We start from the raw sequence: 16,733 nt of genomic DNA, 5'->3' as shown, positions 1-16,733 counted from the left end.
TAATTACCTTGACTGTGCGTACCTACACTGGTATGAGTTGCGGTATACTATGGGGTAGAGCCCTGGAGGGATCTATGTTGGAATCTAATTGCTGAGAATTACAAAAGATTACCAGGGATTGAAAAAAATGTGTACACTGATTACCGAAGGGGAAGGGGGTCGACCTTCTGCTTTGGGGTTTAGTGAAATAATACTCAACCGTTTTAGAGCGTTTTCGATCAAATGACAAGCCGTCATGGTATGACGTGGGTTTACCATGTAAGTGGCGAGTCTTTGACGAACGGCAGTACGTCATATTTACACCCCTTCCACTACACCTCTCCGCCCCCCCCCCGATTTGTGTGCAATCATAAACATAACTGTTGCCGACCGAGGGGTGAATATTGTAATAATTGTTTGGTATTCGCCTGGCAACCACGTGTAACCACCGTAAACACAGTGTGCGGTACTGTCTGAAATTGGCCGCCGTTTCTCGCCAGTTGGTTGACCGCAGCCAAGTCCGTATTCATACATGGATTTATCAGCAGCTCTACGACCGTGTCGAATGTGAATTGGTCCGACCCCGTTGCCACCATAATTAGAATCCATCACACCGACGACATGACCGAAGAAGATTTGATACCAGGTATTACTAGCACCAACCGTACTTAGGTAGAAATGCGCTGCCTGTGATGGTCGAATATAAATAATAAAGCGCGGGTCTTGTGTCCGATGTGAATATTTAATACGTACATTTTAGTTTTTTTTTTATATTATGGAGAGAGAGACCAAAAAAAAAAACAGGCAAAACAAATTTATATATTTTTTTTTCTGAATTTTATTATACTCGAGTATAAATGGGCTAGGCCTAAGTATATATGATGTTTTTCTGGACACAAAAAGTTTTAAATAAAAAGCTAAACTAATTTGAGAAATAATAAACAGATGTAATAGATAACATTCGTCCTTTAATAAAAAAAAAACAAATCATAAAATAGTCAAAATCTGTAGGTGATTTGAGAATTGAGATATTTCGCATAGATTAATGAAATTAGGAAATTAACTTAATTTATTTCTCTCCTCTTTTTTAATCTTACAATTCGATCAAATTAAATCTTGGAAAGCCCTTATCTATTAATTATTAGGTATACCTTGTGAGATTAACTCGCCAATCACGAGTCCGAGATTATAATTATTGTTAATTACTAAATTATTACACTTTAAAGACAATCTTGCTTAATTAATTTGTTTTCTTTCTCAGATACCGGTGCCGTATTTACTTATGGAAAGAGTGATTTCGCCGACAACATTCCAAGTCACTTCTTCATCAGGAACGATCCCGTGGTCGAGATCAGTTGTGGCGATGGACACTCGGGAATCGTTTGCCGTATGTCTTAATTTTACAGTTGTTTACTAAATTCAACAATAAACATACGCCAATGACATTATTATCATATTAAAGGTTTTTGTGATTACGTGGCATTAAATAGTTAACAGTTAATGCATTTTACTTTATCTGAAAGTTTCTTAATTTTTTTTTTATACGATATAGTTTTTAAGCCGAGGGTCAACCAAGAAAATTCGTAAGACTTCTTGCGGCACGCTATATTTATTTACCCATTTATTGTATTTATTTACTCTTGTAACTTGTTTGACTTATTAACTCAATTTACTCAAATTTTTCGATTTATTTAACAAAGCCTAAAAACATTAGATATCAATCTTCTAAATTTCTAGCTGGGGCTCAAAATCTCAACATTTTTTTTAAAAATAAATACCAAGGCTCGAGTGTTTATAAAAAAATAATTATCAATCAACGTTTGATGACGTTTTTTATTTAAGGGAATGTATTTGCTTGACTTTTGTTTATTTAATATTTTCTTTACTAACACTCATTCAACCTAACCTAACTTAACCATCAAAAGAAATACAGTCCAGCCACTTCTGGGACTCGTGTTTGATTCTTGTGTGGAAAAAATAAGATTCATGGGACTATATTACACTTATTAAGCGTTTTCAATTCACTGTGTCTTAAGTGTAAACTTACTAAATTACATTTTGTACACTTATTGGACGTTTGTATATGAAGGGAACAGGGGAAAAACGGTAGTAGTCACATTATGATATATTTTTTTTTCAAATAGTTTTTTTCAATTTATGCCAAAATTTGTTTTTATTTTGGTCAATAGATTGTTTAAATAAATATATTTATTATTAGAGTAGTGTTTAATGTGATTTTTTTTGTTCTTATGTAAGAGGTAGAGGAATTCACGAACTTTGTTTTTGCTATACCCTGTGCCCTTCATATATTTAATATTTTTGTTTACTCTTACTTGCTACTTCGAGTTGATGTGTCTGTGTCTTAACAAATGCAGCGAATATCTTTTCAGAATAATACAAATATGATTATACAATTATTTGTTGTAAATATACTACACCAATAAATGCTGTACATAATAAAGTCAATAAATGTGTAAAAGGGTTTATGACCGATGAATTCTATAATTTTTTATTTGCCCAATAAAGTCTGTGTGTGTGAAAGAGACAGTTAGAACGAAAAATCGCGTGATATGTATTTAAGTCGTGCGAGTTATTATTTATAGCGATTAATGAGAAACGCAGAGGTATAATTTATTTGAAAAAGTAACTTATTGATAAAGGTATATGCATATATTGTGCTTAAATGTTTACTTTACGTGTCGTTGGTGTATATGGAACAAAAAAAATTATAATATAAATATGTACATATATTTTATCAATAACGTTTTTTTGTATTAAATTGTTTTAGAGAACGGTCGAGTATTTTGTTTTGGCAAAAACTTATTTGGACAATTGGGACTAGGTCACAAAGAAAACGTCTACAAACCCAACTGCGTGAAAAGTAAAAAAAAATGAATAAAAAAGAAACACTAATCATACTAATGGAATAAATAAAAAACCGTAATTTCAGGTTTGAAGCCAGAAAAAATATTACACATAGCGTGTGGTCGGTCGCACACTATCGTATCAACAGGTATGACATAGCGCGCAAAACAGTAATTATGTAATTTCTATAATGTGCAATACAATTTCCTGTAGGCATTGTATTCAACACTTTCAAATGACAAAATATTTATACTTTAAAAAATTGGGGAGGGAAAGGACAAAATTTCATGAAAATAAAGAATAAATTACCGATTACGGTCACTTTTTGAATAACTATAGTTTAATCGACTAATTCAATTTGTGACTTATTCAAATAATATTATTTGAAATCTACCGAATAACAAAATAGTAACGTAACCAGTGAAACTGCGTACGAATTAGCCATTAGGGTTCGATTAGCGACGTGTTTTGGTCCAAAATCAGATTTATTGTACACAACATAATGATGATATGGTAAAAAAATTACAATTTTAAAGGAGAGCGTTTTAAACTTTTTCGTCATCACATTTTCTTACAGTACTTGAGATATGTTTTCCACTTTCTACCGGTTTAGAGCATGGACTATTTTGAAAAAGCCTTCTTGTTCTACATCGGATGTATCAGTGGGGGCAAAAATATACTTGTTGGTACACATTTTTTAATTAAGCCACGGGTTTTTGTATTTTGATTGCATAGACAGCGACGTCGTCTATGGATTTGGCGATAACAGCAACGGACAGCTCGGACAACCGACGACCACCGAAGGCAGCAGTTTTCCCATTCGGATTACAAAGTTCGACGATAAAATCATTCAGATTGCCGCCGGATCACATCACACGGCTGTCCTCGTCGGTCTGTTAACAAACATTATTATATTTTTATTATTAAAATTGTTATTATTATTATATTTTGTTATATCAAAGAAGAATATCATAATTATTTTCATTTCTGTTTTAACAGAAAACGGAGACGTGTACGTTTGGGGGTCCAACGGCGATAAACAATTGGGCATCGAACCTTCAAACGAATCGTATAGTGTGAGGTCACCGACTATAGTTTCCATTTTCCAGCCAGTCGTTTACATAGCCTGTGGGGCCAACCACTCGGCGTTTGTCACAAGTACATACATAATTTAATAGTGTAATAATTATTACAAACAACCGTATCACTGGGTACTGGGTAAAGAAAAAGAAATCTCTTTTAGATTTTTACCGTCAAAACAAAATCGGTAAAATCTAGTCGTGTTAACCATCATAATAATATTATCATCATCAACCAAATACTAATGTGTCAAATTATTTATTATTATTACTATCACGTCCTCAAATAAAAATAATCGCTCGACAGTTTTTGTTTTGAAAACATAGTATTATGCGTATTTTTAAAAACGTATAAGACATGTTGAAATTCTGCTGCAATATTTTGAGGTCATCCCTTTGGGTCATGCGAAATCACAAAAAGAAAACGTGTTTTTTGTATTGTGTAAACAGCACATAATAACAGGTTGATTTGATTGACAGTTAAACTTTATTGTTCGCAGCTGTGTACTAACATTATCGATTCCATCCACCCCTAACTGAACTTTTCAATGTCATAAACTACAATAATTAGCTGGAAAATATTAATCTAGTTGTTATGACATTATTCATTGAGCCCCGATTCGTCAACTGTACATTAATTATTCGTAATTATAATTAACAAGAGTTCGAATCCCACGATAATATATAAACAATATGTTTGGATTTAGATGGTATTCTTTGACACATTTGTAGAAACCAATGTTATAGAAATGTATCCTTTTTTTCTAGTCCTGTTCAAGATTTGTGTATAACTTGAAAAAGTAATCGACCACATGTCATGGTGTTAAAAAAAAAAAAAAAAATTTAGCTAATATGAATTAATTTTCGACAAATTTATCTCATCAGATTTGAGCCACAAAATATTGGTATTTATGAGTTTATGTTTTGTACGTCGAACGCAAGTTTTACTAGATGTCACGGGATACGATTACGTATTTAACACAAACAAATCTCTGTAATATTACCTGGGAATTTAATTGTTTTAGAGACTGGAGAGATGTTCACAAGCGGTAACCGGGAACACGGTAAACTCGGGCATGATTATTTGTCGCTCCACCGGGTGGACACGACCGAAAAGATTATTCAAGTGGCTTGCGGTGCAAACCATACGATTGCGTTAAACGGTTAAAAATATTATATTTTTTACTACTTCTATTGGTCGACAACGGCATGGGCAAGAACTGATTTCGTAATATGTTTTTTTTACCTTATACAGACTCCGGTAAAGTGTTTGTTTGTGGCAACAACGACTACGGTCAGATCGGTCTAAAAGGAGTCACGTCTCAAGGGCATCTTTACCCTTGCACAGTCACCAACGAACGGATCGTCAGTGTCAAATGCGGAGAAAACCACACGGCACTCATAACAGGCTAGTATAAATAATTAAGGGTTGGATAATAAACGCATTTTTATATTTTTAATTTTAATCCGAGTCTGGGTTCTGGGCGCTGTACAGGGTGCTTGGTTAACTATGGCTTTTTTTAATTTATTCTTTTTCATATATTTATAGTTATTAGTTAGCCTAAATTTGATATATTTTTCAACAATATAACTACATCCCTTATTTGTTAAAACCCTAGGAACAGATGAACTTAAGAATTTTAAATGTTAAAGTATATATTACCTAAACTTTTTAAATAGTGAATAATTTGCTGAACATTTTGGCTGGTCAATTTTAAAGTTTAAAATTTATGACAGGAGGTTGAGTGGGGTTGAGGAACATACACAGATAAAAATAATACTACACTCCACCCTTCCTCCCGTTTTAAATTTTAAAGCTTAATGATTTTATAGGTAATATTATTCAAAACTAGTTATCGACCAGTCGAAATATTCAGTAAAATATTATTGATTTAAAAGGTTAATTAAATACATACGTTTCCAATTAAAAAGCTTAAGTTCATAAGGGTTTAACACATGGTTATACTGTAGAAAAATTGGTTAAAGGCATAGGAAAACTGTATAATAATATTTCTATTCCTCGGCTCTATGTGTCTGGTGTATTATATGCTGATTAATTTTTAGTAGTAGCTTTAGTAATAATTTGTTTAACAAAAACCCATATGATTTTCATTGTAGCCGGCGGCAAGTTGTTCACGTGCGGAGATGGCAAGTACGGTAAACTGTGCGTTGACATAGGCCAAGTAACCATTCCTGTGCTGGTCACGGATTTCGTCGACAGACAATTGAACGTACAAATGGTCAGTATCTATTCTGTTTTATTCTATGCAATTTTTTTTAAGTTAACGGACCTTAAGTCCCAACCGCGCCTCCTCCGAAAGGGGAAGATTCTTAACCATTTATACACCGGGACGGTTGGTTAATCCTATACATGGTTAACAAGTTATTGAGTCTAAAGCCTAATCGAGGCTTTGCCAGTAATTTATGCTATATTCATATTTCATATTGAACGATGTCTAGTTATAAATTTTGTTAAAAAAATATTGTTTTAAAGCAAAATACTAAAAGAAAAAATCGTAAACATTTGATCACTTTCAACTCTCATTTTTTTTTTTTTTTGTAAACTAGGTTTATTTCGATTTTGTCGAGACGTTATATAAGTATTATATGATACATGTATATATATATATATATATAAATGTGTTTAGGTAAGTTGTGGGGCTAATCATACGTTGGTATATGCCGAGCCGACCGATGGCGAACGGCATATCGAAAGCAACACCGCTCAACAGGTGAAACCAACTAATCACGAAACGTTACCTCCTCTGAAAGTACCAAAAAAAGCGGTCGAAGAGCGCAAAGAGCACACAGTACCAAAAACTTTAACGAACGGCAACGGCGACGAAGTCAAATACATTGTAAACGAAAGTATAAAGGTAAAAAAAAAAATTAAACTAAGTACCATTTACTATAAAAAAAAAATACACTTGCTACTTGAACAAGAACAAGGTACATCTATTTTATTAGAATTTCACTGAAGCTGACTTAGGAATTTCTTTAGCACTATTATGTATGTTTTTAATCGCTTTCAAAATTGTAAGAAACACAGACATTTTGTTGTACAACTGAATAAATAGATTGTTAACTATAGTCTATTTATTCAAGTACATAAATTATTCAAAACAAATTAGCAACAATATTTTGCCTTTTATTTGAAACAAAAATCGAAAATTATACATCATAAATCATAATACAGTCATGATATAAGTTAACATTTTACTGAATCCAAATCTGCCCTCTGTATTTGTTAAAATTGTTTTAAAATCGCCTTCAATGTTGTAAGCAACTTACGAAATAAATATCAGAATTTTTTTTTTTTTTAACTTATTCTATATTAATTTTGATAGACTGAATGTCTGAATTCAGTAAAGAAAATGGTAGATATACGTGAAAAAAAATTTGGGACTAAATTAGCAAAACTTTTTTTTTATACAGTGTATATATTAATAGTTGATTATTTTGTTTCCCATTCATAAATTACAGGGTAATATTAGAATACCTTCGCCAGATCAACAAACTCGCACTGGCGTCATTATTATTACAGCGAGTAAGTACTGCTTTTCGCATTGTAAATATATTCTAATTTCTAATACTTAATTGTTAATACATCATAATATTATAATATTTTAACAAATAAGTTACTTACATTTCATTAACAGATCTAAAATGTATTATATTATTACTAATTGTTATTAACGTTAAATTGTTATTGTCACGCATATCTATTTTATTTATATGTTATATCATATTGTACCTATGTATCGTTAACTTAAACGAATAATACTCATTTATGATTATGATTGGTAGGTAAATGATAGTTATAAAAGAGCACTTCAAAAAAAAATTTACGATTCTTACGTTTGAATATTTTTAGGTTAATTACCTGAAATGCATTTAATTATGCATTATTACAAAATAATTGAATTGCATATGTATTTGAGTATTGTATACAAATGTTTTATTCAGAATTATCAGTTATTTAAAAAAGAAAAAAATCAGTATTAAGTGGAGAATATAAAGTTTTTATACAACTTGCTAGTTTTGATTCTATTGGTTCAATATACACTTCAAATTAATTATTTCCTTTTAGATATTTTATTTATGAAAGGGTCATTGAATATATTACAATATAATATATAGAGCATATTGTAATTAATTTTTATGATAGTTGAAGATCAAAATAAAAATGTAAATGACAAGTCCAGCAAAAAAGAAGACAAAGACAATCACATGCTGGACAAGTCGAATGAAGAACGAACTGATGAAAAAACGAAAAACAAAACGAAGTATCCAAAAAATGCGCGAATTAAGGTATAATGAAAAACAATAATAACCATAGTCAATACATTATAATTAATTACTATTTATTTTTTACAGTCTCGATTATGTACAATAATCTAGTCGGAGATTGTTAATTTATATTTGTTATAAATTGGTTTGTAAAAAGAATGTCAACGGTTCGTCATATTACACGATAATCGTATTTTGCAGAGTTGTGTGTAGATAATTAAAATATGTTTATATAAAAATGTTAAACACTGCACACGATGTAATATTTTTGGTAATATAGAAAAAGAAGTGGCTGTACACTTACAGATTAAAGAATTATTTAATTTATTATTAAAAAAAGTTAACACCCATCAGGCACTGTTTGGCCTGTATTTGGTATATATATTGATTTTAATTTATACTCGTTCTTAATAATATTCCATACAAATTAAAAACGGTTTAACGCTATCACATAAACGTACTAATAGATTATTATTTTCTGTAGTGCTCGCTACACAGCGCAATCAAGAGATCTACAAACAACTGTATAATAGGATATTACCCGAACTTCTTAAAATAATTTATATTTGCTGCAGAACTGTTAAATGCAGACTATAATATAATATTACTTTTGGGTTTCAAGGGCAATAAATTGTTATAATTTATCGACTAACGGAAATTCATTTTACTTGTAAATTTTGTAAAATTATATTCATAGAGTTATTTTCTTGTTTTAATTATAGTAACTGGTAGGTGGTAGATTGTATTTTATAGAACTCTTTCCCTCGTTTCCCTGAGTTTTCAACGAATTTCCACCAATTACCCTTTACCAAGTACAAACGACGTAATGATCTTAGTGTAGCTGTTTAAGTTGTTCGATTTTAGGCGTTTTACTATCAATAGCGTCGTCTACAAGTAATTGACGAACGTTTACAAATTTTACACGGTCAATTACAATAATAATAATTATCAAATTAGCATCGACATTTTTTTCTCTATTTCTACTATATTTTTGACAACTAACAATATATATATATACACCGACCAATCTTTGATACACTATAACATTATACTACATTAATTGTACGCCACGCAAAACACGCTGTAAGCCAGGCGCGGATCCAGCTTGCGTTAACGGGAGAGGCTGTTTAATAATGTATATATATATATATGTATATACAGGGTGATCCACTTGCCGTGAACCACTCAATATCTCATAGGGTTTTTTGTCTCATTTTTTTTGTTTTTACCCCCTTCCAACTTAGTTTTTTTCATAGCAACTTTTGAATCTTAATAGGTAACGTATATATTTTATTATTTTTTTTAAATTGAGAATAATGTACTAAAAATGTTGACTGGTCGATAACCAGTTTCGGATAACTATTTTTGAAGTTACTAAAGTTTATTGACTATTACTAGTCGTCAAAACTCGTAAGTCGTAATTCAAATTAATTGCACTGTTATTTAACAGCTGTATAAATATTTTTATTTTTTTACTTACATAGAACCTAATTTTTGGTTTTTATAACTGTTAATACACTTATGCCGGGTTGCATAAACGTTCACTAAATGTTTTATGAACCCATAGATGTTTAGTGGTTCCTTAAACATAATTTAGTGGCCCGTGATTGGTCTATTAAATTTATTAATTCTTTATGCAACCCAGCATTATAATTACAAATGTATCATTTTACAAGTGTTAAATAATATTTAAATGTTATTAACTATTAAAATACTCAATAAATTATAATAGTAATAATTTATAACAAGTACATTAGCATCTTGTTACCACTCGCCCAAATATACCTGTAATCAAGGTACGTTAACTTGCCCAACTGTGTAACATTTAAAATTTTTAATTGCAAAAATAGTTCATTGTACTGAGTCTTATTTTGATTTTTAAATAAAATGGCAAATGCTATGAAATTTCTTAAATTATTTTTCTTATTATGTATCTTAATTGGTTTTAGGTTAAAATTATTTTATAGCGCATAAGAATAAAATACACTGATAACGACGAATTTGTAGTTTTTGTTAGATTCTGTTATGAAGTCAATATAATGAATGTATCACTAACATTTTTTCTTAAATTATTGATTGTGTATTTTAAAAATTACACAATGAAGCCTGTAATATAATGTGAAAGTCTCCTATAAAAAATACGAATAAGTCGTGTGTACACAGTACCTACAGTTATTTTAACACTTGGGTTTAAAACGTAATTTTTAAATAATACTAATAAGCGTTTGAAATTATGACAAATTGGAAACCCAGAACACTTTCCAGCTATTGCTTATCACTTATCAGTTGTAGCTTCTTACCTAGTAGCGCCAATGATCAGACGGTAATAAGTAATTTATTTTTCGTACGGTTATCAAATAAGTAGACAATTATTACTATCCAATAATTAATTATTAATAGGTTAATTAATTAATAAATTTATAGGTACTTAGTTGCTTACAAAGCTATTATGTTTGTCCACTTCTGAAATATATTTCGTGCGAAAAGATTTTTTGACGTTAAGCATATTTTAATCTATCAATAAGTGTTTAAACTTTTATATCGACTTGAGTCTTGCAAGCTGCAGACTCATCCAACTTGTATTGACCAATATAGCCACATGCCATAATAAAACATTCATTCATATAAAAAGTAATACTATACGGGTAACACTGATATTTTGGAGGTAGAATCCAAACGAATGCTTGTTAATCAATTTACACCACCGATTATCTGGCATTGTCGACTAGTAGAAGTTGGAATTGTTTGGTTAACAGAGTTGTCAGTTGAACGCTTTACCAAATTTATCATAATTACAGTTTTATAATAATTAAATGTTACATTGTGTACTAGTATTTAACTGTTTAGATACTGTGTCTTACCAGATCAACGTTGCATAAATGATTGAAGAAAATTCAGAGTAGATTTGTGATGAAAACTGAGTTCATCAATACATTTTTGTGAATAATTTAATAAGTAAGCTTACTTTTACTGAATACATTATTAACATTACAAATTTTTAAAAACAAACATTCAATTGTAGAAGTAGTTGATTAGCGGCAAACTGAATTATCATCATAGATTAAACACATACGTAGAAAGACCAAATGACAATATACATCCGATTTTGGCTATCCTAATTTGGATGCATCACATTTTCAGTTAGGAAATATGGAAAATAAGTACAAAAGATTATAATATTGTTTGTATTTTTTTTTTCAGGGGAAATATTTAAACATAATTCGGAATAATGGCGTCATTGGATGACACAAACGAATTGATGAGCCCCGAACAAATGACACAGATAAAAGCTGGAATATTAAAAATATTAAAGGAAGAACTCATCTCGTATAATAGAGCGCGTGAAGAAGTTGATCAAGCTATCGAAGAAAGTGTTGGTCTGCTGAAAAAACTTCGAAGAAACGTTGTGACTTCACACTTTGCAAACATGAAAAACAATGAAAATGGACAAAAGAATCGTGTAAAAGATGCTATTCTTAAACAGCTAGAAGATGAGGACGAAGCAAAAGACTTGAGTGTCTTTTTAAAAAGTCTTGACAATATGTCATCAACTTCAGAAACTATAAATGAGCCAACTATCAAGGTAGAGTTGTTGAGTAAGCCCAGTTCTTCTAATCCTTCACCATCAGTTACTTTTACTCCGCCGATTGGACGCATTCATTTAGCCTACGTTATCGGCAATACTGTTAAAGTAAGCGGTTCTGAGAATGAAATGAAGTACAAATGGACAGTATACGTCCGCAATTTGGAAGAAGGCATCGACAATTTAATATATATTGATAAAGTCAGGTATTTCTTACATGAATCTTACGAACCAAATCATATTATCGATGTTCTGGAAAAACCGTTTTCATTAACTAGACACGGATGGGGAGAATTTGTTGTTCGCCTACGTTTGTATTTTAAAGGTAATATGAATGTTCAAACCGACGTTTATCATAAAGTCCATTTAAACAAGGGTTTAGCTGTTGACATTCCTATGGTAGCTAAGGAACAAGTTGTCAAGTACAATTTATTATTACAGAAATAATTTTTAACTTTACTATTATTTATGTTATAACATTGCATGATTATATTACACTTTACCTATCCATCATCATGGATAGACGGAATAGAGAGTGATATGAGGATAGCTGGGGTGAGTGAATGAGATGTAGAAGCTCTATGGAGGCGTAGGACTAAGGTTGCCGACCCCAAGCAGTTGGTAGTGTAAAGCAAAGATAAAGAAGAAGAATACCAACCTATCCGTCATCATGATGTAGCTTAATGGGCTTTGAAGGTCCAACCCTGCCATCATGAGGTGTTTTCTGAAATCGCTATCTGGGTTGTTCGGCAGTCCAGAAAGGGAAATTGTGGCTCCTTTTTAGTTTTTACCTGATGGTATTTCACCCAGCACACTTTACTTATCCAATAGTTAAATTTCTAATTACTGTCTGTTTCTTTTATATTGTACGTTAATACCATTGTAACCTAATATTTATTTATTGTAACTAAGACTAATAAAACAAATATAATACCTCAACGTGTAAATAATTAATGTAACGCATTTTGTTTATATTAAGTTTACTAATGGACTCTAATCCCATTTTAACAATTTGTTCCTATTTTATTTAAATTGATATTGCTTGTTAATAAGTACTTTAGAATTATTTACAGTTTTCAGTAATGTAATTGTAATAAATGTTTCACAAAAGGATATATATCTACTTCGATTTTTAATATTGCTTAGATGTGCAAACATTAAACATATTTAAACTAATACTTAGTTTAAACTTAAGAATAATTTGTGTCTTACTATATAATAAATGTTTATTATGATACACATGTTTGATAACTTCTTACATTCAAACTATGTGAACCTATTATTTTTTCTGTTAAATTTATTTGGGACTTATTAGTATTTATATAAATAATAATTTTAATACTTATATGATTTTTACCATTTATTATATTTAAAATGTATTTACTATTTAATTATACTAATATATTTATTAAACAATTTTTGTATGTAATTTTGAAGAAATTGAGATGGGTGCTGTTATAAAAATTACAAGTGTTTACTCTACCCTTGCTACTTACTTATAACAATAAGTAGGTATGACATAATAGTTTTTATATGTTATCTATTTTATTGAGTAAAATCATTAACAGTGCAAAAGGCACTTTTTATAATTAAAAAAATTAGTTGAATTTTATTGTATTTTATTGTAAATAGAATAGGTAATCACAACCAATACTTTTAGTCGAAACGTACCATTTCCCACATCTCATTAACAATATGAAAATAAATTACAAGATAGCAAAACTGGACTGTTTTCTTAATTTTTATTCTTAAGGTAATGTACTTTCTTTAAATAAGAATTGGGTTCACTTTTATCTAGTTTTCAAAAACAAACTATTTTTATTATATTACAAATAATAATATAATATTAAACCGAGTATTGCTAATATTTTTATTATAGACGGAGAGGTCGGGGACTTATGATAAACATAGATAACATTGTAGAGCATACCTATCTTATTAGAATACCTCTACATCGAGCCTGGGGTATAGAATATAGATCATACAAATTAAAAACCTTCAAATTTAAATAAATAATATAAAATCGTTTAATCAACTATGATAAAAAACATGACGTTTCTATCACAGAATAACTATTATGTTTTATTCCGTGTTTCAATCATATTTAAGGTAATAACTGATAAGATAAACTCTACCTCCAAAAATCTTAAAAAAATGGGAAAGTGTGTACCTATAACCTTTTCATTTAAGGCAAATATTTTATTATAATGCTGTTATTAAATTTTAAATAATATAAATAATGAGAATTGTAACGAACAAATTAGTTTTACAAATATTGTGCTTATGCATGGACAGCAGCTGACCTTATCAGTTTTAGAGTTTTATTTGCGAAAGCTGAAATATTTTGATAATAATTTTTACAATAATTAATAATATTGGCAATAGCGGATAGCTATAGTCCATAGAAATTAGAAAATATTGAATATGGTTAGAAATTGTAGCAGCATTTTCAGTTATAAGTTATTCTGTGTTGCTGGATTATTAAAAGATGGACATTTTTGTTTGAAGTGATCACAAACAATTAAAATAATGAGCCAAAAACCAAACACTTCATCAAAATGTCGTACGGTGAGTTAATTATTTATTTAAATTATTGTACATAATAAGTTACAGGGTTACAATAAGAAAAAATAAATAAATTTATATTATGAGATGGGAATATTGTGCGAGTGCTTAAATTGCAGCGGATTAGGTAAGAAAAAACTGTAATCATTGTTTATTAACCTAACGTAACCTAAGTTATAACAACTCGAGATTTGCTACTTTTTAATTAGGTAAATGAAGCTATTGTACAGTAAAAAAAATTTTAAATCTTCTTTTAAAAGTCTTGTATTACAATATTAAGTGACATTAACTTGCCACAATCACAAACATAATTATACTATCACCTATTAAGTTTTATCCCTTTACCTTTACTCAATTTTTTTTTGCCTATGTTATCAATGTAGAATAATTTTAGTCGAAACTTGTTGCAATTCTGGAAGTATCTTCTTCTTCTTCTGACATGTCTACTCTCTAAGAGTTTTTGCCGCCATTACCAATCATTATTTGTGCTTAACGTTGCTCCCAAATATTTAAAATCGCTAACTTTTTCATAGTGTAAGTCCTTCATCTCATTGGCGTACTTCCCATTTTCAATGAGTTCCATCATCTTTGTTTTCTCAGTACTTATTTCAAGACCTATTTTCTTTGCTGCTTCTTCTAACACTCAGGCCGCGTTAGCTGTGTCTGCAAGCGAATCGCCTATTATGTCTAAATCTTCAGCGAAACCGAGGAGTTGTATCTTATTTTGATTAATTATTAAACCACCTTCATTGTCCTGTAGTATTCTTACTACCTTGAACACGATTGAAAAGTACTGGGGACAGGGCGTCGCCCTGCTCCAAGCCGGTTTCCATTGTATAAGTTCCTGATGTTACATTTTGGGTTCTCACTCTGTATTTTGTGTTTTCCATACACATTTTAGTTAGTGCTAATTATTCAAATGTAGTAGAGATAAGTTCGGAGTACCTATGATTGGAATTTTTATTGTTAAAATATTTATATAATACTTGAAATATAGTTTTTTTTTTTAAAACATTTTAAATTCTGTTAGATTGATTAAGTTGTATGGTATTAAATAAGGTAATAATAATATGTATAAAATATTTTATCCATACTCTATACCTAACCGGGTAATTGGTTAACTATGACCCAGTCAATAACTTAGGAGATATTAGACTTTTTTTAGTTATTAGTTGGGACAAATTTAATATATTTTTAAAAATATAAACCCATCCCTTGTATGTTAAAATTGTATGACTTAGTTTTTTAAATTAAGAACAGTTTGCTGAACATTTTGATTGGTCAATAACTAGTTTTGGATAATTATTTTTGAAGTTAAAAAAGTTTAAAATTTATGACAGGAGGAAGGGTGGAGAGGAGATATTTTTATCTGTGCGCAATACTTAACAGCACTTCCCCTGCAGTCCTAACTTTTAAACTTAAAGAACTTTGTAACTAATTATCCAAAACTAGTTGTCGATCAGTTAAAAAGTTCAGCAAAATATTCTTAATTTAAAAAGTTGATAGAATACCTTCTTACCATTTGAAAAACATAAGTTTATACGGTTTTAAAAAATAAAGGATGGGGCTATATTTTTTAAAAATATGTTAATTTTGTCCCAACTAATAATTATAAAAGTATAAAAAAAAGCTATTACAGTGGGGCATAGCGGGAATGGAGAGATTACAGGTCTACAGGAATTATTATAACTGAAAGTAATTAAATCATTTTTAAATTAACCCTTCCATGCGAATCTTTGGTCTAATAAGTTGAAAAATATGTAAACTTTTTGGCGGGTTTTCTCGATTTTGAAGGGAAAGGGGTGATTTTTTTAAATTTTTGGGCCAATAAAGAACCCTAAAGGTACGATTTTTGATCTACAGTTGTTACACGAATAAATTGGTTCAGCGGCTTAAAGATATTGTGGGTACGGACACAAAAAAAATTAAAAACACATCAAATAAGGTATTATAAATACAATACCTTCTCAGCTCAGCATCGAAGCTAAAATGATTAAAAAAGTTTAGTATATTCCAAGTTATTAAATTGTTAACCAATAGTTAACCAATCACCCGGTATAATATGTAACTATTATTGATAAGATATGATGACACCCTACGAAATCTACTAATACGTTTTTTTGTTGTTAACAATAAACAACACTTCAGTTCCGAAAATAAAGGTTGAATTTCTTTAGTATCTAAAACATTTAAGTTTTTCGTAAGAAGCGTCGATAAGTAGGTATTATATGAAGATATTCGATATTATTTTATAGTATAAACGATTATCTTTACTTTGTTTTATTCAACATCTAAGCAACACTACACAAATACTGCGTCCTAAAAATAAATTATATACTTTATAGTTGTTTTGCATGCGCAGTTTAAACATA

The 16,733-nt window shown here is 30.1% G+C and overlaps 2 protein-coding genes across 2 annotated transcripts; both read left to right on the top strand.

Moving 5' to 3' along the window:
* Nucleotides 1–456: 456 nt before the first annotated feature.
* Nucleotides 457–8,487, top strand: LOC126840427 (X-linked retinitis pigmentosa GTPase regulator-like). The gene is made up of 13 exons (XM_050576147.1): nt 457–625; nt 1,241–1,366; nt 2,768–2,860; nt 2,930–2,992; nt 3,580–3,735; nt 3,844–4,002; nt 4,949–5,086; nt 5,179–5,331; nt 6,042–6,163; nt 6,572–6,799; nt 7,407–7,470; nt 8,092–8,234; nt 8,301–8,487. Exons 1-13 carry the CDS (start codon nt 601–603, stop codon nt 8,322–8,324), a joined length of 1,494 nt encoding a protein of 497 aa, XP_050432104.1. The 5' UTR covers nt 457–600; the 3' UTR covers nt 8,325–8,487.
* Nucleotides 8,488–10,720: 2,233 nt separating this feature from the next.
* On the top strand, nt 10,721–12,938 carry LOC126840428 (YEATS domain-containing protein 2). The gene is made up of 2 exons (XM_050576148.1): nt 10,721–11,168; nt 11,415–12,938. The coding sequence occupies exon 2, from the start codon at nt 11,443–11,445 to the stop codon at nt 12,241–12,243; it is 801 nt and encodes a 266-aa protein (XP_050432105.1). The 5' UTR covers nt 10,721–11,168; nt 11,415–11,442; the 3' UTR covers nt 12,244–12,938.
* The last annotated feature ends 3,795 nt before the right edge of the window (nt 12,939–16,733 follow it).

This window comes from Adelges cooleyi, unplaced genomic scaffold, assembly GCF_023614345.1.
Source record: "Adelges cooleyi isolate 19-005CV unplaced genomic scaffold, UGA_ACOO_1.1 ACOO_flye_CR_arks_rails_tigmint_CR_PRNA_376, whole genome shotgun sequence".
Lineage (NCBI taxonomy): Eukaryota > Metazoa > Arthropoda > Insecta > Hemiptera > Adelgidae > Adelges > Adelges cooleyi.
This window is presented reverse-complemented; position numbering and strand designations above follow the sequence as displayed.